The sequence below is a fragment of the Coregonus lavaretus genome (genome assembly GCF_964263955.1).
Source record: "Coregonus lavaretus genome assembly, chromosome: 36".
NCBI lineage: Eukaryota > Metazoa > Chordata > Actinopteri > Salmoniformes > Salmonidae > Coregonus > Coregonus lavaretus.
In genome coordinates, this window is record NC_140023.1 from 6,928,907 (window position 1) to 6,953,498 (window position 24,592).

General features: G+C 46.5%; 1 protein-coding gene across 1 annotated transcript in view; it reads left to right on the plus strand.

Moving 5' to 3' along the window:
* Positions 1–24,592, plus strand: part of LOC311110800 (putative E3 ubiquitin-protein ligase HECTD2) — a gene marked incomplete at both ends in the record, with an annotated part of 40,787 nt that overhangs the window by 3,625 nt on the left and 12,570 nt on the right. The window contains 14 exons of the mRNA XM_084153365.1: positions 9,785–9,914; positions 11,131–11,269; positions 11,696–11,798; positions 13,311–13,400; positions 13,568–13,632; positions 13,863–13,908; positions 16,266–16,375; positions 16,681–16,829; positions 17,179–17,302; positions 17,949–18,045; positions 18,202–18,309; positions 18,685–18,817; positions 19,673–19,761; positions 24,038–24,196. Coding sequence (XP_084009491.1) covers positions 9,785–9,914; positions 11,131–11,269; positions 11,696–11,798; positions 13,311–13,400; positions 13,568–13,632; positions 13,863–13,908; positions 16,266–16,375; positions 16,681–16,829; positions 17,179–17,302; positions 17,949–18,045; positions 18,202–18,309; positions 18,685–18,817; positions 19,673–19,761; positions 24,038–24,196 — 1,542 coding nt within the window. The remainder of the gene's footprint in view (positions 1–9,784; positions 9,915–11,130; positions 11,270–11,695; positions 11,799–13,310; positions 13,401–13,567; positions 13,633–13,862; positions 13,909–16,265; positions 16,376–16,680; positions 16,830–17,178; positions 17,303–17,948; positions 18,046–18,201; positions 18,310–18,684; positions 18,818–19,672; positions 19,762–24,037; positions 24,197–24,592) is intronic.

Genomic DNA, 24,592 nt, shown 5'->3' on the forward strand with positions numbered 1-24,592 from the left:
CCTCATGGAGTCTGTTTCTGACCGTTTGAGCAGACACATGCACATTTGTGGCCTGCTGGAGGTCATTTTGCAGGGCTCTGGCAGTGCTCCTCCTGCTCCTCCTTGCACAAAGGCGGAGGTAGCAGTCCTGCTGCTGGGTTGTTGCCCTCCTACGGCCTCCTCCACGTCTCCTGATGTACTGGCCTGTCTCCTGGTAGCGCCTCCATGCTCTGGACACTACGCTGACAGACACAGCAAACCTTCTTGCCACAGCTTGCATTGATGTGCCATCCTGGATGAGCTGCACTACCTGAGCCACTTGTGTGGGTTGTAGACTCCGTCTCATGCTACCACTAGAGTGAAAGCACCGCCAGCATTCAAAAGTGACCAAAACATTAGCCAGGAAGCATAGGAACTGAGAAGTGGTCTGTGGTCACCAACTGCAAAACCAGTCCTTTATTGGGGGTGTCTTGCTAATTGCCTATAATTTCCACCTGTTGTCTATTCCATTTGCACAACAGCATGTGAAATGTATTGTCAATCAGTGTTGCTTCCTAAGTGGACAGTTTGATTTCACAGAAGTGTGATTGACTTGGAGTTACATTGTGTTGTTTAAGTGTTCCCTTTATTTTTTTGAGCAGTGTATTTTCTAAACTGGTTGTCGGATTCACCTTGGGTGGAAAGATCACGTAGGCCACTTAACTGAATGAAATTAACACCTATTATATGATATGGTATTCTGTCCCTGTGATTTAATGTTGATTCATGAGTCAAATGTGTGGGCCTAATACGGTTTCCTCTGGCAAAGTATAAAGTGCAATTATAATTTTTTTTATTCACAAAATAACGGTAGAGGTAGTAGCAGTGGTTAGGATAAATAATGTTAGCAAAAATGGACTCACAAACAAATGATGAACAAAAATCAACTTCTTCCAAGAAATTGAACTCAATCCAAAATCATGATTTGGGCTGAGGAGGCTAGGGGTACAGCCTACCCACATGGGGACACTCTCCCCAACAGAGTTTACAGAACACTGGCAGAGCCAGGTAGAAATACCTAGTGCCACTTCCTGGGCTAAACCATAGCCACAATGAGCAGCGGTGCACAACTGGTTGAAATCGATCATTTAGCCAACACAGTGGCTATAGAAACGTCTAAAAGCAGACTAACTAGTGTGGCGTACCGCGGACAAGCCACCAGAGGGAGACTCGTCGAGGCCTGGTGACAGACGGAGTCTATAAAACGCGGCGGTGACTCCCTCTGCTGGACAGGCCAGGTCTCGGCGGGTCCTCCGGCCAGGACTAATTGGGGCTGATTTGAGGCTGGTGAGTAATCAAGGGGCTGATTGCTCACCAGCCGTACGGGGCCCATAAAGCTGACAGGAGGGCAGTACACAGGAGAGTTGGAGGTAGTGAGAGGTTGCTACCGGATAACGTCCTCACGGTCTGCTAGAACCGAGGGGCTCGGTGTTCTACGCCAGAGGAGACTGCATTCCCCGGAGCCCAGAAGACGGTAACCCGGAAGAGGTCTCCTGGAGGACACCTGTTTTATTTATTTTATTTTATTGTTTTAAATAAACATAGTTGAAACTGAGGTATCACACTTGTGTCCGTGTCTGATCTGTGTAAACTTCTAGATCAAACCTCCTGGTCTGCCACAAGTGGTGGAGAATGCAGGCATTCTGACAACCTGGTCAGACCAGGGTTGACGTTTACGCAGTATCAGCATGGATGAGTTGATTGCTCAGTTCGTTCGTGCCCAACAAGCGCAACAGGACATTCAGGAACGAAAGTTGGAAGAACAGCGTCTACAGAATGTCATCCTGCTTAAGGAAGTCAGGAAGCTGTGAGGAGAAACGCAGACCGAATCGCATCCCAATCAGTTTTTAATCAAGCTAACGGAGGATGATGACATTGAGACCTACCTCTGCACGTTTCGAATGGACAGCACACCGGGAAGGATGGCCCAAGGCGAAGTGGGCGAGTCTGCTGGCCCCGTTCCTGTCCGGAGACGCCCAAAAGGCATATTATGACCTCCACACCGAACAGGCGGCTAACTACGACTGTCTCGAGGGAGGTACTCAGTCGCTACGGGTACAGCCTGGCCCGTCGGGCCCAACTGGTCCATGACTGGAGGTTCGTGGCCGAAGCTTCCCCCCGAGCCCAGATGAGCGACCTACTGCATATCACCCGGGAATGGCTCCTAACCGACGGAGCCACCCTCCACGTTATCGACAAAGTGGTCATAGATCGTTTCTTACAGGTGCTACCTCACGACATGAAGAGGGCGGCGAGCCTACTTGCGCCCCAGACGTTGGAGGACCTCTTGGGAGCCGTGGAGATGCACCAGAATACAGAGGCCCTGCTGAAGGGGACGCAGGCCGAGTCCGAGAGCCGTCGGAGGGGACGGAAGGACGACCCCACCACCGTACTCCCCAATCCGACAGTCAGCCGTGCTAAAGGACTGCAGACCTGCGGAGAGACAGCCGGGGGAGAGTGCGACCGACGAGAGCAGCAAGCGATTGCCAACCCCGTGTCTACGGACCCGGAGTCGGGATCCAAGGGGGCGCCGGAACCAACCTCACCTAGTGAACAACCAGAGGAGGAGCCCATGCTCCCCCTCCTCTATTTCGAGGGACCTGCCAAGACACCTGCCCTGAGTCCTCTGAGAGGACAGTTCGGGACCGCCCAGTGGGAGAATCCGAACTTGAAAGTCGCCGCGGCCCAAGTGATAGCGTTGGATGGCCAGCTTCTTCCGGGGGTGAGTGACTGGCGATACCTCCATTTCCCCCCCCAAAAAATTACCTGTTGTATCAAGTGTCACACGAACAGGGGTAACTTTGAGAGGTGCTGTTGCTGCCCCGCCGGTACATCGGAACCGTTCTTCAGCTGGCCCACACCCATTTGTTGGGGGCGCACCTGGGAATGGAGAAGACCCAGGAAAGGATCACCGCCCCGGATGAGGCGGGCCGTGGAAGACTATTGCCGCAGTGTCAAATCACCGCCCCAAAAGCACACTTCCGGAACCTGCTGGTTCCCCTACCGATCATCGGAGTGCCGTTTGAACGCATCGCCATGGACATAGTGGGCCCCCTGGTAAAAAACGGCCCGAGGACACCGGTACATCCTGGTAATAGTAGATATCCCGAAGCCATTCCCCCACGGGCGGCAGTCTCCAAGGGAATCGCCCGGGAGCTGTTCCACCTCTTCAGCCGGGTGGGCGTCCCGAACGAGTTCCTGGCCGACCAAGGTAACGAGTTCATGTCACGACTAATGAAAGATTTGTGTGCTCTCCTACAGATAAAGCAGATCCGGACCTCCGTCTTTCATCCTCAGACGGATGGGCTTGTCGAATGGTTCAATAAGACGCTCAAACAAACAAACCGCTGTGGAGCGGGATGGGAAGAACTGGGACCAGGTACCACCTCACCTAATGTTCTCGATCCGAGGAGACCACACGGCCTACTGGATCTCGCCAAGCCCAGCCGACCCCCTTACGCAGCGTGGTGGAACATGTAGAGACGATGAGAGAGCGGATGACAGCCATATGGCCAGTGGTAAGGGAACATATGGAGAAGGCCCAGCACGCCCATGCCAAGGTCTACAATTGGGGTACCCAGCTCCGAGAGTTCCATGTGGGTGAAAAGGTGCTAGTTTTAATCCCCACCGCAGAAAGTAAGTTCCTGGCAACATGGCACGGGCCGTACGAGGTGATAATTTACGGGTCCCAGCTATAACAGCCGGGGTGACGGAAACCCCAACAGATTTACCGCGTGAAGCTATTGAAGAGGTGGCACGAGAGGACAGCCTTGTCCGTGTTGTGGTCAAAACCCAGGACGTCGAAGGGACCAGTGGTGATCACGAGCAATGAGGACCTCGGACCGACCCAGAAGCAAGCGCTCCGGGAGCTCATCGATCAGAACACTGCCGTGTTTTCCGAGAAGCCGGGCCGAACGACCCTCATTGAACACCACGTCCACACCCGGCCCGGAGAAACGGTACGAAAGAGGCCATACTGGATCCCCGAGGCCCGAAGGAAAGCCGTGAAGCAGGAGGTGGGGGCTATGCTGAGGATGGGAGTCATCGAGGAGTCCCACAGTGCATGGTGCAGCCACATCGTGTTGGTGCCCAAACCAGACGGTAGTCTGCGTTTCTGCAATGACTTTCGGGGGGTGAACAACTACAGTTTGTTCCACGCCTACCCCATGCCGAGGGTGGACGAGCTCATTGACCGGTTGGGAAAGGCCTGGTACATCATCACCCTGGACCTGACCAAGGGATATTGGCAGGTACCCTTGGCAGCCTCCTCCCGGGAGAATCAAATCAAATTTGATTGGCCACATGCGCCGAATACAACAGGTGCAGACATTACAGTGAAATGCTTACTTACAGCCCTTAACCAATAGTGCATTTATTTTTAATAAAAAAGTAGAATAAAACAACAAAAGTGTTGAGAAAAAAAGAGCAGAAGTAAAAAAAAATAACAGTAGGGAGGCTATATATACAGGGGGGTACCGGTGCAGAGTCAATGTGCGGGGGCACCGGCTAGTTGAGGTAGTTGAAGTAATATATACATGTGGGTAGAGTTAAAGTGACTATGCATAAATAATTAACAGAGTGGCAGCAGCGTAAAAAGATGGGTGGGGGGCAGTGCAAATAGTCCGGGTAGCCATGATTAGCTGTTCAGGAGTCTTATGGCTTGGGGGTAGAAGCTGTTGAGAAGTCTTTTGGACCTAGACTTGGCACTCCGGTACCGCTTGCCGTGCGGTAGCAGAGAGAACAGTCTATGACTAGGGTGGCTGGAGTCTTTGACAATTTTGAGGGCTTTCCTCTGACACCGCCTGGTATAGAGGTCCTGGATGGCAGGAAGCTTGGCCCCAGTGATGTACTGGGCCGTACGCACTACCCTCTGTAGTGCCTTGCGGTCGGAGGCCAAGCAGTTGCCATACCAGGCAATGATGCAACCAGTCAGGATGCTCTCGACGGTGCAGCTGTATAATTTTTTGAGGATCTGAGGACCCATGCCAAATCTTTTCAGTCTCCTGAGGGGGAATAGGCTTTGTCGTGCCCTCTTCACGACTGTCTTGGTGTGTTTGGACCATGATAGTTCGTTGGTGATGTGGACACCAAGGAACTTGAAGCTCTCAACCTGTTCCACTACAGCCCCGTCGATGAGAATGGGAGCGTGCTCAGTCCTCTTTTTTTTTCTCCTGTAGTCCACAATCGTCTCCTTTGTCTTGGTCACGTTGAGGGAGAGGTTGTTATCCTGGCACCACACGGCCAGGTCTCTGACCTCCTCCCTATAGGCTGTCTCATCGTTGTCCGTGATCAGGCCTACCACTGTTGTGTCATCGGCAAACTTCATGATGGTGTTGGAGTCGTGCCTGGCCATGCAGTCATGGGTGAACAGGGAGTACAGGAGGGGACTGAGCACGCACCCCTGAGGGGCCCCCGTGTTGAGGATCAGTGTGGCAGATGTGTTGTTACCTACCCTTACCACCTGGGGGCAGCCCGTCAGGAAGTCCAGGATCCAGTTGCAGAGGGAGGTGTTTAGTCCCAGGATCCTTAGCTTAGTGATGAGCTTTGAGGGCACTATGGTGTTGAATGCTGAGCTGTAGTCAATGAATAGCATTCTCACATAGGCGTTCCTCTTGTCCAGGTGGGAAAGGGCAGTGTGGAGTGCAATAGAGATTGCATCATCTGTGGATCTGTTGGGGCGGTATGCAAATTGTGGGTCTAGGTTTTCTAGGATAATGGTGTTGATGTGAGCCATGACCAGCCTTTCAAAGCACTTCATGGCTACAGACGTCAGTGCTACGGGTCGGTAGTCATTTAGGCAGGTTATCTTAGAGTCCTTGGGCACGGGGACTATGGTGGTCTGCTTGAAACATGTTGGTATTACATACTCAGACAGGGAGAGGTTGAAAATGTCAGTGAAGACACTTGCCAGTTGGTCAGCACATGCTCGGAGTACACGTCCTGGTAATCCGTCTGGCCCTGCGGCCTTGTGAATGTTGACCTGCTTAAAAGTCTTACTCACATCGGCTACGGAGAGCGTGATCACATAGTCATCCGGAACAGCTGGTGCTCTCATGCATGCTTCAGTGTTGCTTGCCTCGAAGCGAGCATAGAAGTGGTTTAGCTCATCTGGAAGTCTTGTGTCACTGGGCAGCTCGTGGCTGTGCTTCCCTTTGTAGTCTGTAATAGTTTTCAAGCCCTGCCACATCCGACGAGCATCAGAGCCTGTGTAGTACGATTCAATCTTAGTCCTGTATTGACTTTTTTCCTGTTTGATGGTTCGTCGGAGGGCATAGCGGGATTTCTTATAAGCGTCCGGGTTAGAGTCCCGCTCCTTGAAAGCAACTCTACCCTTTAGCTCAGTGCGGATGTTTCCTGTAATCCATGGCTTCTGGTTGGGGTATGTACGTACGGTCACTGTGGGGACGACGTCATCGATGCACTTATTGATGAAGCCAGTGACTGATGTGGTGTACTCCTCAATGCTATCTGAAGAATCCCGGAACATGTTCCAGTCTGTGCTAGCAAAACAGTCCTGTAGCTTAGCATCTGCGTCATCTGACCACTTTTTTATGAACAGAGTCACTGGTGCTTCCTGCTTTAGTTTTTGTTTATAAGCAGGAATCAGGAGGATAGAGTTATGGTCAGATTTGCCAAATGGAGGATGAGGGAGAGCTTTGTATGCGTCTCTGTGTGTGGAGTAAAGGTGGTCTAGAGTTTTTTTTTCCTCTGGTTGCACATTTCACATGCTGGTAGAAATTAGGGAGAACGGATTTAAGTTTCCCTGCATTAAAGTCCCCGGCCACTAGGAGCGCTGCCTCTGGATGAGCGTTTCCTGTTGATTTATGGCCTTGTACAGCTCATTCAGTGCAATCTTAATGGCAGCATTGGTTTGTGGTGGTAAATAGATAGCTATGAAAAATATAGATGAAAACTCTCTTGGTAAATAGTGTGGTCTACAGCTTATCATAAGATACTCTACCTCAGGCGAGCAAAACCTTGAGACTTCCTTAGTATTTGATTTTGTGCACCAGCTGTTGTTTACAAATATACACAGACCGCCACCCCTTGTCTTACCGGAATCAGCCGTTCTATCCTGCCGATGTAGCGTATAGCCCGCTAGCTGTATGTTGTCCATGTCGTCGTTCAGCCACGACTCGGTGAAACAACATGTTACAGTTTTTAATGTCCCGTTGGTAGGATAACCGTAATCTTAAGTCATCCAATTTATTCTCAAATGATTGAAAATTGGCTAATAGGATTGATGGGAGCGGCAGTTTACTCGCTCGCCGTCGGATCCTTACAAGGCACCCCGACCTACGTCCACGATATCTCCGTCTCTTCCTCATGCGAACGACGGGGATTTGGGCCTTGTCGGGTGTCTGTAGGATATCCTTTGCGGCCACCTCGTTGAAGAAAAAATCTTCGTCCAATACGAGGTGAGTAATCGCTGTCCTGATATCCAGAAGCTCTTTTTGGTTATAAGAGACGATGGCAGAAACATTATGTACAAAATAAATTACAAATAACGTGGAAAAACACACATAATAGTACAATTGGTTAAAGGGCTGTAAAACGGCATCCATCTCCTCCGGCGCCATTGGATTTGGAAAAGACAGCATTCTCAACACCGGATTGCTTATACCAATACCGGGTCCTCCCGTTTGGTCTCCATGGAGCCCCGCCCACGTTCCAGCGCCTGATGGACAGAGTCCTCCGACCCCACCAACAGTACACAACGGCCTATTTGGATGACATCATCATCCACAGCCAAGGTTGGGAAGAGCACCTGACGCACCTCCAGGCGGTACTGGACGCGCTCAGGCAAGCTGGGTTGACAGTGAATCCTAAGAAATGCAAGCTGGGGTTCGAGGAGGTGGAGTACCTGGGTTATTTGATCGGACGGGGGAACGTCAAGCCCCAGGAGATGAAGGTCCAGGCGGTTCGTGACTGGCCCGTTCCCTGCACCAAGACACAGGTCAAGTCCTTCCTGGGGCTTGCAGGATACTATAGCCGGGTTATCCCCAACTTTGCGTCTATAGCCTCCTCCCTTACCGATCTGACCAGGGCCCACCTCCCGAAAACAGTGAAGTGGTCGGATGAGGCCGAAGCGGTGTTCAGGCGCCTGAAGGAAGCCCTGTGCTCCCATCCGATTCTCGTGACGCCCGATTTCCAGGTACCGATGCTGGTGCAGACGGATGCCTGCAACACGAGACTAGGGGCCGTCCTATCCCAGATACACGATGGGGAGGAACACCCCACCATGAACATAAGCCGGAAGTTGATACCCCGAGGAAATGAGTACTCTATTGTCAAGAAAGAGTGTCTAGCGGTAAAGTGGGTGCTAGACACTGTTAAGTATTACCTGTTGGGCACCCACTTCACCCTGGTCACAGACCATGCTCCCCTGGTCTGGAAAAGGACACAAACAATCAAGTCACCAGGTGGTTCTTGTCCCTTCAACGCTTCTCTTTTTCTGTTGTGCACAGGTAAGGGGCGAAGCATGGGAACGTGGATGCCCTATCGAGAAGGGATACATACATCGCACTGACGACCGCCCCCTCCCCGAAAGGGCTAAGGCTGGGGTGGCATGGCGCAGACAAGCCACCAGGGGGAGACTCATCGAAGCCTGGTGACAGACGGAGTCTACATCACCTGTTTATTTTATTTTTATTTATTGTTTTAAATAAACACCCTTGAAACTGAGGTATCACACTTGTGTCTGATCTGTGTAAACGTCTAGATCAAACCCCCTGGTCTGCCACAGTAGTCTATCATAGCATCACATTCATAGGTGTGTGGACACTCACATGTCCGCGTGCTCAAGTGGAGCTCTGAGAAGCAGCAACAAACAAGAACAAACACACAGTAATCAACCTAAATAAATGCACAAACTGAAGGGAAATAACTTCACTTGATTTACAAACGTAGGCTAATGACAAGAGGGGAGTTTAATAGCAACAGGGCCCATGATTCAGACATTCAATTATCACGAAAGTGGGGGCAAGTCAGACTTTAAGGCCCAGTGCAGTCAACATAGTTTTTCCTGTGTTTTGTATCATATTGTACAACAGCTGATAAAACTAACACTCTAAAAGTGTGTCTTTTTTATCAGTGTTATTTCCTGATAGTTGCTGGTTTAAAATACAATTTACACAGGATCTTCTAATCACCAGGTTTTGCATGGGTGGACATCACCAGGCGGTATAAGTTAATAGACCAATAACAAAGAGTTCCAAACCTCTCTACCAATAACAGCTAGTTTTCAGGTTACATATCCCTCCCTTAGGCCCCTCACTCAGACTACTCCCAGACAGTCCTAGCAAAATTATTGCTTGAGAAAGTGTTTTTGCTAAAAAACTATTTTGGTTTCTTTTTGACCATTTGAATGGAAAACTATTACAGTAAGTTACCCAGAAATGATTTGATATTAAAATAAAAATGGCTGCATTGGGCCTTTAATTCAAGAGCACACAAGGGAGAGCAGGGCTTGAACTCGAGCACGCCTGTCGACATCACAAAGTAATTCTGGAGCAAACACCCTGCAAGGGCTGAGCCGCTGAGGATGAAAAAATAACCAAGTTAACCTCTAACTCCTATATGAAACGTTTCCCAACAGCACAAACTGTAGCAGGAGTCCCATGACTCCATAGCTGTTAAAGTGTAAGACTCAAAGGCCCTTTGAACTCTGAGCCCACTACAAGAACACACAGGCATACCGACAGAAGACACAACTGTACATTGTTTTCAGTTTTCCTCCCATAATGATGTCATCTTCTTGTGACAGGATTTGGTGCGTGGCGCGAAGCAGCCCTTTCCCTCCCTCAGCACGTTCATCTCCTCCCTTAACCAGCGTAGGGAGACGGGAGGCCGGTTCAGCGTGGGCACAAACCCGAGTCTACCAGGCAGACGACATGGTGAGTTAACAACACAGGGCAGATTCACACACTGTGGTGGTCTACAAAGACACTGGAGAAATGCAGCCCTCACATATCCCACAATAATCCCCCTATAATTTCCCTATACTCACACAGAAGCTGGTCTCTCTCCACTGCACACAATGATATGTCACTCACCACTGCACACCAAAGGAGACATTGTTTATATAGTTAAATGAAAAAATTACAGTATATTAAAGAATATATTGTTTTATTTTGCAGTGAGGGCTGAGTGTGGGTAATTCTGTCCGTCAGAAATGAGACCCAGCTGAACAGTTGTCAGGCCTGCAGTGCACACACTAAATCTATTTAGTCACCGCTGCTACTGATGCCAAAATAATTATGCAAACATCTCTGTCAAATGAAAGCCATATGAAGGCTTATTTTCATGGCGCGTACATGTTGGTGGAGAGGAACCATGCAGCAGGAAAGCATTTCCAAGCATTTGTCATTTCAAATTTAGTTGTATAGATTCCTTGCCTGATTTGTTATGCACAAACTATATGATTGCTCTGCCGTCAATATGTTCCATCACTTGATATGATTCTAATAGATATTTGTGTAACCTCACTGAAATGTAAACTCTGCTACCAATGTGAATAAATACATGATACTTGGCAGAGTTTAAGATTTTCTTCCTCTTATCTTCAAATGAGATTTCTATGCATCAAAGGGTTTTGATATGAAAACAAAAGCATGGGCAACATGAATAGGATGCCAAAGGGGATGAGATGAGATAGGTCAGGGTCAGCTATCTCAGAGGTAATGATGGACGTTATCACCTGGCAACAGCCAGCAGAAATGGTTTAACAACTTCTTGTGGGTATGCTGTCATTTGTCTGAAGACACTGTTGTCCTGGCCTGTTAGGTCCTGAAAAAGATGGGTAGAGACAATAATGTGTGTCCCCACTTAACGGAAAGTCAGCGTTGGTTAACTAAGGTCATGCAGTGAATGTACTATGTGATTACAGACTGATTGGGTCGAGTTTAATTAGTGTTGTTAGTGAAGCCAGTCTGAGCAAGTCGCAATCTGAGGATCTCGCAATCAAAGCCTTGTGAATCATGTCCATTGTATGCCATCTGTGTCTTTGCAAGCAGTAAAACATCTATTTACTTATCTGCTACACAATAGTCATGTGTATGTGTATACTCTGTGTAGAGGGAAACTAACTATTTGTGTCTTGTAATTTCCCAGGGAGTGAGCTACCTCCTATTTGCAGTGATGTGAGGCAGAAACAGAAGATTTCCATCGACACACTTCCCCCAGAGGTGAAGGCCCCGTTCCCCTCTGAACCTGTCATCCCCCTCCGCACTAAGACCACCAAAGAGTTCCAGTGAGTAACACCACCTCTCCCCATGACCTACACTATGACCTCCATTTGACCTTGAGTAGCATACCTTACTGCCCTCTTATGATCGTCATGACTTCCCACTGGGCACAGACGTCATTTCAACATCTAGTTTTGATTTACATTTGGTAGAGTTGTCAACTAACGTAAATTCAACATGAAATCAACAAAAAAATGACACCATGTCATTGGATTTAGGTTAAAAGTTGTGAGAAAATATTTTTAAACATTCCCTTACGTTGATGACTTTTTGCAAATCCAATCAGTTTTCCACATTGATTCAACATCAACACATTACATTTTTTTGTTGAAATGACGTGGAAACAACGTTGATTCAACCAGTTTTTACTCAGTGGGCTATGCTTCGCTATGACAATGATTTATTGATGGATTCTTTCCACTGTGTTGCAGGGAAGACATGGAGCGAGCCACAACCTCAGGGGACTGGAGGGATGTGAGGGATTTCTACCTAACCACCTTTGACTCCTTTCTAGAGATCAATGCTGCCTTCAAGGTAATGGCTCATGCTGGTTTTTGTTATTATGTTGCGAGTTATGCTTTCCCCAAACATACCTTATCCATTTTAGAATATTCTAATTCCTTTTGGTTTAGATTAGTTCCACGTCTTAAATTATTGATATCTGCAGCACCTCTTTCTCCATTGTGAATTCTCTTAAGAAGGAAAGCATGCAGAGCATGTGTTCTTGAAAGTGTTATTCATGAGGAAACCAACGGAGCATAATGTAAGAGAAAAGCTGTTAATCTACAGTGCATTCGGAAAGTATTGACCCCATGACTTTTTCCACATTTTATTACGTTACAGCCTTATTCTAAAATTGATTAAATTGTGTTTTTTCCTTATCAATCTACACACAATACCCCATAATGACAAAGCAAAAACATTTTTTTTGAAATTTCACATCTACATAAGTATTCAGACCCTTTACTCAGTACTTTGTTGAAGCACCTTTGGCAGCGATTACAGCCTTGAGTCTTCTTGGGTATGACGCTACAAGCTTGGCACACCTGTATTTGGGGAGTTTCTTCCATTCTTCTCTGCAGATCCTCTCAAGCTCTGTCATGGTGGATGTGGAGTGTCATTGCACAGCTATTTTCAGGTCTCTCCAGAGATGTTCGATCGGGTTCAAGTCCGGGCTCTGGCTGGGCCACTCAAGGACATTCAGAGACCCGAAGCCACTCCTGCGTTGTCTTGGCTGTGTGCTTAGGGTCGTTGTCCTGTTGGAAGGTGAACCTTTGCCCAAGTCTAAGGTCCTGAGTGCTCTGGAGCAGGTGTTCATCAAGGATCTCTCTGTACTTTGCTCCATTCATCTTTCCCTCGATCGTGACTAGTCTCCCAGTCCCTGCCGCTGAAAAACATCCCCACAGCATGATGCAGCCACCACCATGCATCACTGTAGGGACAGGTGTGTGCCTTTTACAAATCATGTCCAGTTGAATTTACCACAGGTAGACTCCAATCAAGTTGTAGAAACATCTCAAGGATGATCAATGGAAACAGGATGCATCTGAGCTCAATTTCGAGTCTCATAGCAAAGGGTCTGAATACTTATGTAAATAAGGTATTTGTGTTTTATTTTATTTTATACATTTGCAAAAATGTCTACAAACCTGTTTTTGCTTTGTCCTTATGGGGTATTGTGTGTAGATTGATGCAAAAAATATAATAATTTAATCCAATTTAGAATAAGGCTGTAACGTAACAAAATGTGGAAAAAGTCTGAATACTTTCCAAATGGACTTATAAGGGTCCGAGCCTTGTTTTGTTGGCATCGGGCAAGAATAGTTCAACACACACCACCATTGTTCAACGAACACACAGACACACACACACACACACACACACACACACACACTATATGTCCTCCCTGCCAGACAAGCCCAGTGTTTGGCTCTAGCAAGTGCCCGTTGTGAGAAAACAGTTTGAGCTGTCGTTAAAAAGGCCTGAAATAAAACCATTTAACAATGAGAAACATTACATTTTTCCCTCCTTTTCCTCCTTTCTTAGAGAGATGCTAACGCCCCATTTAACACAATAGAGGATTCTGGAGTCAACTCAAAATTTGTGAATGCTGTTTATGATGCTTTACTCTGCACAGTAAGTACTGCTAACATGACCTTTCTAGGGAAAAGGATATCGTATGACAAAACAAATGAATTCATATTCAGATTTTTTGCCATGAAAGTGCTTCTTGAAACTAGCAGAATTTGGGTCATATTCATTCGATTTAAAGGTTAACTCCATGTTTGTTTATGTTGTTTTAGCCTCAAGACATCCAGAAATCAGTTTTAAAGGGAATCATTAACAGCCTATTGAGAGAGTGGAAAGGGTGAGTGCTGCTTTCAATGTATACCTCTACTACCATTTACTGTTACTATGCTACCTGTTGTTACACTGCAGCAACCATTTACCATAAATAGAGCATTGTTTATGAGAATTTAAGGACATTCATACAGTTGGGCATCTAATTAAACACAACATTTATTTTCAATTGTGTTTGGCTGACTGTATACATTTTAATTTCCTCCTTTCACTGAAAACGATGTGTTGTGTTTTCAGACCCAGAACGAAAGATGACCTGAGGGCATACTTCATCTTAGTTCAGGTAACATTTACTCCTTAAGCTAACATCTTACTAAGTACATGCACCAGTAAGTTTTGTATGTAAAAGTGTCAATTTATAAAGTATAAAATAATATTTTCTGTTTAATGCTTTATCTTTTGTGTTCAATTCCCTTGTGAAAAAGCCTGGACTGGTGCAAATGCTCAGTAAATCCCTATGTTGTTAAACGATTAATTTCAGGACAGAAATAAATGGCAATAACGCTCCCATCATCAGATTTTTGGTTTCCATTAATCCCTGTCATTTCCTGTGGAAAGTGGGTTATTTTGTGCTTTCCAAACCACCACTGCCACAGGCTTAAAGGGACTGTTAGGGTCCCATATACCCTGTAGTATTCTAGCCTCTGTGGTATTGTAGCCCCTGTGGGTATTGTAGCCGCTGTGGGTATTGTAGCCCCTGTGGGTATTGTAGCCCCTGTGGGTGTTGTAGCCCCTGTGGGTATTGTAGCCCCTGTGGGTATTGTAGCCCCTGTGGGTGTTGTAGCCCCTGTGGGTATTGTAGCCCCTGTGGGTATTGTAGCCCCTGTGGGTATTGTAGCCCCTGTGGGTATTGTAGCCCCTGTGGGTATTTTAGCCCCTGTGGGTATTTTAGCCCCTGTGGTATTGTAGCCCCTGTGGGTATTTTAGCCCCTGTGGTATTGTAGCCCCTGTGGTATTGTAGCCCCTGTGGGTATTTTAGCCCCTGTGGGTATTTTAGCCCCTGTGGTATTGTAGCCCCTGTGGGTATTTTAGCCCCTGTGGTATTGTAGCCCCTGTGGTATTGTAGCCCCTGTGGGTATTTTAGCCCCTGTGTTATTTTAGCCCCTGTGGTATTGTAGCCCCTGTGGGTATTGTAGCCCCTGTGGGTATTGTAGCCGCTGTGGGTATTGTAGCCCCTGTGGGTATTGTAGCCCCTGTGGTGTTGTAGCCCCTGTGGGTATTTTAGCCCCTGTGTTATTTTAGCCCCTGTGGGTATTGTAGCCCCTGTGGGTATTGTAGCCCCTGTGGTATTGTAGCCCCTGTGGGTATTTTAGCCCCTGTGGGTATTGTAGCCGCTGTGGGTATTGTAGCCCCTGTGGGTATTGTAGCCGCTGTGGTATTGTAGCCTCTGTACTATTCTAGCCTCTGTACTATTCTAGCCTCTGTAGTATTCTAGCCCCTGTAGTATTCTAGCCTCTGTAGTATTCTAGCCTCTGTAGTATTCTAGCCCCTGTAGTATTCTAGCCTCTGTAGTATTCTAGCCCCTGTAGTATTCTAGCCTCTGTAGTATTCTAGCCCACTGAGAATCCTCTGCAGTTGCATGTGAAGTGATACAGAGGCAGCCGTTCTGGCTCATTGGATTCAGTGGCAGGACTTCTTTCAGCTCTCACGTCAGTTCTGAAGATAGTTCTGGCTGTAGTACAGTGAGTCTCTGTTTGTTTTGGTGGTCTTAAGTGTCTGTGTTTTTCATAGAGAGACAGTAGTTATTGGTTTTGGTCTGATGTCTAGATGCTTATATCAGATGGTAGTGTGTCTTGCTGGTTTAGAATGTCTTGTTTCAGTGTACTGTGGCAGTGGGTGTTCTTCTATTCTCCTTTTACACCGGTGCACTTTTTACTGCAGTAGTAGTTCTCTCTGTTGGTCTAATGCTGTACAGTACAGTGGGCCAGGCTAAGCAAGACAGGCTGGAATCCTTAGGCCTCCTCCCTCTCCATACGCCCCATTGACTCCAGTCATATGTCAGGCAGTCAGTGCACAGCAGTACTGCAACAACTACTCTCTGTGCCCCAAGCTAGCTGTGTGACTAGAGTCGTTGATTTCACTTCACCTGTTTCACTTCACATAAAATCTAGTAACCCTAGTCCGTCTAGGGAAAATGCTGATGATGTCATTAATTGAACTCCTCAGAATAAATCTGTACATGCTGTAACTAACAGTATAGGACAATTGTAAACAAGATAGGCTATAGCAATTCTGTTTTGTGTTCAATTTCCTGTATATAAGTGTAGGCCTATTCTCTTGTTAAATGTTTGTGTAAAGAATGTGGGTGGTAGTTTGACCGGGAGATACACAGCACATGTCTGATCAGCCATATCCCTGATGTCATGTTCCGTGTTCTCCATGGAAACGGGGTGAGGTCATCCTAGACTGCTGGAATGTCGGTTTCCTGTGTGATGCTGTTCTTTCTGAGAGGCTGAATGTTTTATGGTTTTCGCTGAAGTTCAGTGCATGGAAACCGAATAAACAGACTGGACCATCGTCAGCTTTTAAAGCTTTCCCTTCCCTCTCTTTTCTCTATATTGGTGCAAGTCAATTTTGAAGCACACTTGCAGTACATTCTGGATTTTTAGTGCAGATGACCTGTGTTTATTTGTTTTCTAGAACCCTCAGTATTCCAGCACCAGTACCCATGTGATCTACGCCCACCTACTGAGACAGATAGCTGCCCTGTCCGAGGCTGACCACCATTTCCTAGTGCACTGGTTTAAAAAGTAAGTGCAGTCTGCAGTGTGTCTTAGAGCCTCACCCCTGCATGGATTATAAAAAATTTTTGTTTCACACTTACACAGCCTGCAGTTATGAATAGGGTTGAGTAGTGAAGTATTTGATGTTCATAGAGGTGACTAACACCCAGCCTGTATCCAGTTTGAGTAGGTGTTACCCAGTCTCTCCCTGCACACTGTCACAACCAAACACTAACACTATGGCCTACACTATGGCCTGTGGTTACCTAAACGTAGTGTGTGTGTGTGTGTGTGTGTGTGTGTAACCCTTCCTGTTCCTCGCCCCTCCCCAGATTGTCTCCAAGGCGTTTCAGGCAGCTGGTGGAGCGTTTTCTTCACTTCATCTCTACTCGTCTATTACCGGCTCCTCCTGATGAATTGCCCCATCTGACCAGGTGCTCCTGGTGGATCCCTGCTGCCACCAAGGTCCTCGCCCTCTTCAGTAAGTCATGTCCACAACATCAGGAACAGGGGATTTTACTCTGTGTACCCCTGGAGCTGTTCAGTGGGTTCTGGGTAACCCCACAGTTCTACAATATGAGCCCTGTGTTATCCAGTATGTGCTGTAAAACCTGATACACATACCAGAGACAGAGAGAAAGTGTAATTGCTTAAGGGAGGCTGTAGGTTCAGGTGCGGTTAGGAGGGAGGAGGGGTTGCTGTTAGGAGTGCCGGAGGGATGAAGTGGTTTTTCATGCATATAGAATCTGGGTAGAGATTATATCTTGGGTGTAAAGTCATTTAGACATATGTAGATAAACTAATGCCCTGGTATACCCTGTCCTCACCAGACGCAGCTAACAGCATATCCACGCCTCCTATCATGTCCTTCACGGACTTCTACAACATCACCTTGGACCACATCGACATCATGGAGCAGTACCGCACCTGGCAGAGCCACGGCAACTCCAACAAGTGGGTTACCAGTCCACAGGAGCAACACTCATATCCCATATTCAGGGTCCAGAGTTTTTCCTGACCAGGTCATTTTCTGAGCCCTTCTTATAGGGCCATAACGTCTTGGTTAAATGTCTTCCAATTCTGGACATAGTTGGGAAGCCCTGCAGGGGAAGATTGTAAACCACAGACAGCACATGGTACTGAGAGCAGAACACATTAGATATACTTCTCATAAGCTGCACATGTTTTTCCTCTCTCCCTGTGTGTCCGTTCCAAGTTTTTGATGATGCAGCTCCCTCTTGTGTGCCATACATCATATGAACAGCTGAAAGTGCTAATGCAGCGCTACTGAAGGTTAGCCTCCCACAGCTCTCCTCTCGCTGTGACTACCCTCAGTGGAACAGCTCTGTGAGTCAGAGCCAAAACTCAAAACAGAGCACATCACGCCTCCATATAGTGTGACCGTCAAGGGACACATATTATGGAGAGAGAAGGATATTGCACAATGATTCCTCTTTCTAAAGATGGAACTGATTGTGGATCTGGATCAGTCCAGAGACTATGTGGGTTGCTCTCTTCCTCTTTACGGAAATCCTCCTGCTTCCATATTTTATCATCTTCTGCCCAAGTGCATTCTTTCTTCCTATCTTCTCCTCCTCAGGTTCTCTTTCTGCCAGTTCCCATTTATCCTGTCAACGGTGGTGAAGAAAGCCATCATCCAGAGAGACTCCGAACAGCAGATGATCAGCATGGCCAGAGTGAGAAACACAGCCTATTGTCTTCTGTCAACTTTCCTCTATCATCAACACTGTTGACTCTGAGCTGTGCATAAACTGAGATGCATACGATACAATTTGTATAGTGACCTGCTTTCATATTAAAACCTTTTCGGTATGTGTTCTTTTTCTCTCCAGCAAAGCCTGGTGAACAAGGTCTCTCGCAGGCAGAGAGTGGACATGAACCTGTTGTTCCTCAACATCAAGGTACGACGGGCCCAGCTACTCAGCGACTCATTGGATGAGGTAAGACCTCCTAACACACGAAGCACTGGGTGTGGTCGAGACGTTATTGAAACACTGTCCTCTGTAAAAAAAAAATATATTTCCCACTCCGTATGTTCCTCTTTATTAAGTTGTCTGGTTCCGTGAGCACTACAACTGTCGGACAGCTTATTCAGCACTCTGCCTTCGAATGGTGATAGAAACCACATAACACTACAGCACAGAGCTGTTAGTGGGCCCATTGCTTCCCCCTCTAAAGCCCATCTGGTCTTTTGCTCTGGAAAGTTCTCTGTCACCATGGCTTGATTTGGAAAACCATCCTGGCTGTAAAACGTAGGGTTTGTGTCGCCCATCCTCCACTCCTCTCCCCCTCCACCCCTCCCTCGCCCTGTCTAGCTGAGCAGGAAGAGAGCAGACCTGAAGAAGAAGCTCAAGGTGACTTTCGTAGGAGAGGCGGGGCTCGACATGGGCGGCCTCACCAAGGAATGGTTCCTGCTGCTGGTTCGACAGATTTTCCACACTGACTATGGTGAGACATGGAATGTAGGACAGAATATATTGGCCTCATTTAGCAACTTTCAAATCAAATCCATGTATTGCTTAAAACCCATGCAAGATTCATCAAATGTTTCTCCCTCTCATTTGAGATACTGTATGCAATGGAAAGCAAATCAGTTTTTATTGAAATCTCAGCAGAATTAGAATATTATCCATAAAGCAATTCTCACACTGCCAATACAAACCTAATAATTGTGAAACACTGGAGTGAGCTTGTTGCTTTTGGAGGCACTGAGTCTCTCTTTCCCCTTCTCTCTCAGTCCTCCAAGCCCAGTTATTCTTTCCATAGATACATTTTCAGAGATGCGGGCTGCTTGCCTAGACTAAATGAAAACTGCAGCCCGCTCATTAAAAACGCGAACCAACCCATCTACACTCAAGTTTTTTTTTCTTGTCAGAAAGTTAAATGTTAGCTTTTCGTTTCTCAGCTTTTCATAGCCGAGCTGTGAAGGGCACAATAATATATATAATAATATGCCATTTAGCAGACGCTTTTATCCAAAGCGACTTACAGTCATGTGTGCATACATTTTTACATACGTGGTCCCGGGGATCGAACCCACTACCCTGGCGTTACAAGCGCCATGCTCTACCAATTGAGCTACAGAGGACCACCTTCATGTTTGAAGGTCAGAGTTTTCATCTGGTTAAGGAAACTGCTGAATGCACCTGGGAATGTTTTCGGTCAATTTTTAGAATACTACTATATATAATATTATTAGACTAGACATTGAACAGACGATTGTGTTACATTAGGCCTGTGGAGGGGTTTTCCCATTTATGCTCCTTTCACTGGATTATATATCAAACTTGTTTGTCTTTTCAGGCATGTTCACCTACTTGAAGGATTCCCGTTGTCATTGGTTCAGCAGCTGGAAATGTGACAACTACTCTGAGTTTCAATTGGTCGGGACTGTATCCTTTCATTCCTAAACCAGGAATTAGTGTGTCAACGGTTTCAGATATGCAGCAATCTGCACCACACACACCAATGAGGCAGTGCTGGAAAACCACACTGGAGAAACTAATACTTAATGTATTTTTGATGCTATAAATCCGTCTAACCATTGCAATATATGCTTATTATCTATCTATATTTAATAGGACTTGGATGAAATATTCACTGTATTATGTAAAAGTAGTGGAAGTAGCTATGTTCGACCAATCTTCCATCAACTTTCAGTTCTATATCTCCCTTAAATGTCCCATGCCTGTTACACTATGTTTTTCCAAATTTGTTTACAATCACCTTTCACCTCATTTATGACGTTAATGAAGAAGTTGGCTTTTGATTTTCTGAGCTCAAGGACGATCTTGTTGAATATCATTGTCAACATCTAGTCCAATTGTTACTGCTTTCTGTAATGCAGCATCTCTGTTTTCATTAACTGCCATAGGGTGTCATTTAATTAAAGTTAATTACAGGAGTGTGTTTTCAAGAGATGGCAATAAAAAGTAGTAAAGAAATAGAGGGAATACGTTGTGTTTCAAGGGAGTGATGTATTACTACATTGCGAAGTAGATCATATGCAGTTTATTCCTACCTACAGGCGAGCCGGGGCTTGTCAAAGCTCTGTGTTACATAACATCAGCCTGTGGCTAGCGGCCTAGCGGGGCTGTGTGCTAGCTAAGTGCTAAATTAGCCAGCCTGTCCCCTAGTCTTGGCAGTCTGTCAGGCGGTCATGGAAAGAGCAAAGGAAGAAACTTAGAGAGGAACCATGCTCCAAGGGGTGGCCAGTCCTCTTCTGGCTGTTCCGGGTGGAGATTTAAAGGGATAATGTGAGATTTTGGCAACTAAACCCTTTTTCTACATGTCCAGAATCAGATTAACTCATGGATACCATTTGTATGTCTCTGCGTGCAGAACAGGCCGAGAGTTATAGCTCTGAGACTACATCTGAGGCCTCTGAATCCCTCTCCCACTCGAGGGCTCAAGGCAGTAAAAGGCAGCCTGTCAAATAAAAGCCAGATGGATGAGGAAGGCCCCTCTTATAGCTCACAGACTTTGATACGGATGGTGGATCACAGCCACTTACCTCTGAGAGTTGTTTACACTGAAAGTGTGTTTCCTTGATTTTACAGTTGCGCTTTTGCAGAGACGGTGCACACTGCATGCCGTTCCTACTTTGTGCATGTTGTTTGGAGTTTTTACACGTTGCAATAGTCTTGTGCTGGAATTGAGCCTGCATATTGCTTTAACTTGCAATGGGATGGGTAGAGACACGTGTTGCAAAACGAGACTACAGGGACAGGTTCAACGGAAGAGCTATTCAGACAGAGAGAGGGAGATTTTGACAGAGCGAGATGTAGAGACAGACCGTTGAAGGTGGCCGGTTTACATGTTACATTTTAGTCATTTAGCAGACGCTCTTATCCAGAGCGACTGACAGTAGTGAGAGCATACATTTTTAGACTTTTTTCAAACTGGTCCCCCTTTGCAAGCGCCATGCTTTACCAACTGAGCCACATAGGACCACTGGCATTACCGCTCTGAGCCACATGGTTGTCTTGGCATTACCTCCCTGAATCAGTCAATGAAAATTAATTCATTAGGCCCTAATCTATGGATTGCATGACTGGGAATACAGATATGCATCTGTTAGTTACAGATACCTTAAAAACAAAGGTAGGGGCATGGATTAGAAAACTGGTCAGTATCTGGTGTGACCACCATTTGCCTCATGCAGCATGTCACATCTCCTTCGCATAGAGTTGATCAGGCTGTTGATTGTGGCCTGTGGAATGTTGGCCCACTCCTATTCAATGCCTGTGTGAAGTTGCTGGATATTGGCGGGAACTGGAACACGCTGTCGTACACGTCGATACAGAGCATCCCAAACATGCTCAATGGGGAACATGTCTGGTGAGTATGCAGTCCCCTGTAGCTCAGTTGGTAGAGCATTGCGCTTGCAAGGCCAGGGTTGTGGGTTCGTTTCCCACGGGGGGCCAGTATGAAAATGTATGCACTCACTAACTGTAAATCGCTCTGGATAAGAGCATCTGCTAAATGACTAAAATGTAAATGTAATGGAAGAACTCTGTGACATTTTCAGCTTCCAGGAATTGTGTACAGATCCTTGCGACATGGGGCTGTGCATTATCATGCTGTAACATTTACATTTACATTTTAGTCATTTAGCAGACGCTCTTATCCAGAGCGACTTACAGTTAGTGAATACATTTTTTTTTTTTTTTTATACTGGCCCCCCATGGGAAACGGACCCACAACCCTGGCGTTGCAAACGCCATGCTCTATCAACTGAGCTACATCCCTGCCGGCCATTCCCTCCCCTACCCTGGACGACGCTGGGCCAATTGTGCGCCGCCCATGAGTCTCCCGGTCGCGGCCGGCTGCGACAGAGCCTGGATTCGAACCAGGATCTCTAGTAGCACAGTTAGCACTGCGATGCAGTTAGCACTGCGATGCAGTGCCTTAGACCACTGCGCCACTCAGGAGGTGATGGCGGCAAATGAATGTCACGACAATGGGCCTCAGGATCTCATCACGGTATCTCTGTGCATTCTAATTTCCATCAATAAAATGCAATTGCGTTCGTTGTCCGTAGCTTATGCCCACACGACACCATCGACACTGTCTTGCCATCTGCCTGGTACAGTTGAAACCGGGATTCATCCATGAAGAGCACAATTCTCTAACGTGCCAGTGGCCATCAAAGGTGAGCATTTGCCCACTGAAGTCAGTTACAACGCCAAACTCCAGTCAGGTCAAGACCCTGGTGAGGACGACGAGCATGCAGATGAGCTTCCCTGAGACGGTTTCTGACAGTTTGTGCAGAAATTCTTCGGTTGTGCAAACCCACAGTTTCATCAGCTGTCCGGCTGGCACGTCTCAGACGATACCACAGGTGAAGAAGCCGGATGTGGAGGTCCTGGGCTGGCGTGATTACACGTGGTCTGCGGTTGTGAGGCCAGTTGGATGTACTGAATAATTTTCTAGTTTAGTAGAGAAATTAACATTTTATTCTCTGGCAACAGCTCTGGTGGACATTCCTGCAGTCAGCATGCCAATTGCATGCTCCCTCAACTTGAGACATCTGTGGCATTGTGTTGTGTGACAAAACTGCACATTTTAGAGTGGCCTTTTATTGTCCCCAGCACAAGGTTCACCTGTGTGATGATCATGCTGTTTAATCAGCTTCTTGACATGCCACACCTGTCAGGTGGATGGATTATCTTGGCAAAGGAGAAATGCTCACTAACAGGGATGTAACCAAATTTGTGCACAACATTTGAGAGAAATAAGCTTTTTGTGCATATAGAACATTTCTGGGATATTTTATTCCAGCTCATGAAACATAGGACCAACACTTAACATGTTGCGTTTTTATATTTTTGTTCAGTTAATTATGTCTTTGCCCTCAAACTTCCCGAAAGAACGTTGTATGAAGCTCCTTCCCTCAGTGTTGCCTGATATTGTACGGTGAGATTTCCAACCGTTTAAATACTTGGAAAGCCAATGACATTCAGAGTTTTGTAGTAGGTGGCGGTGTATTTCCTTCACTACGGAAACCCTGTTGAATTTCCGATGGTTCTGTGAGTGTGTGAAAGCTGGTGCACAAATGTGTGTGCGTGTGTATATGCATGTCTTAAAGAGTTGTGCGTGTCTGAGCAGTTTGCATACGTGTATTTATGTGTTTGTACTCTTGAATCCAGGCACCCACTCTAGCACATTATAAAGGGATCTTTGTGTGGGCTTTAACTCTGAAATACATCCAGAGTGGCTCCCTCATTTGGAGACTAGGCAGGTAGGAACGTGTGTGTGTGCGTGCGTGCGTAGGTGATGGAGAATGAATGGGCTAAATGTCCTGTCCACCTGCTGGGTTTTGTGGGGAAGGGGCGGTGGCTGACGTAGTCCGAACACACACAGTAACACAATGTAGTCATTTACTCTGTCCTGGTGTAATTTAAAAACACTCTTAGTGCAGTCTGGTCTCTGTGTGCTTACTGGGCATCATCCCAAACATTCACAGTCGTATGGCACCGTACATTATGTTCAAATTTCCTGTGTTATTGTGTTGCACTAATACATTAATTAATGTCTTTGTATTGGTAGATGGCTCAAAATAATAGCTTTTTGACAAAGACACTGGTCATGCTTTGGTGAACACTGATCACATAAAATGGCCTGAACTGTCTGTGAATCAATGTCTGGTCCTTGACTCTGTGTCAGCTCATGGGTCTTGCTGTGTACAACAGCATTGCTCTGGACATCCACTTCCCTCCTTACTGTTACAAGAAGCTCTTGACTCCACCCATTGTGCCTTGTGACCAGAATACTCCCATCGGCATGGCAACCGCCACGCTGGGCGACCTGCAGCAGGTCATGCCGGTATGTCTTCTCTGATTGGTTCGTCTGAAGCACAGCATTTAGAGTAAGAAATGTACTCTTTAAGGATAGGCTTCCTCATCAGTAGGTCAATCAGACTACAGGCCGGTGTTGTTTCAAGGGGGTTACAGTGAAGATCACAATACCCAATTTAACCAGCAGGGGGAACCACAGTTGAGCTTTTCTTTTTTTATTCCCAAACGTTTTCATTTGGACTGGATCCAACCTCTGAAACTCATCTGAATTCATACAAATGTATCAGTATTTTACACTTTTCATTCATTTTGTCTAATTTGAAACACAACTCTACAGTCTCTTATTCTAAAATGTACACACCCATTGCTGACATGGTGTTTCTCTGTGTAATAATTTAGTTTTAATTGTTAAACTGTGCCAGAT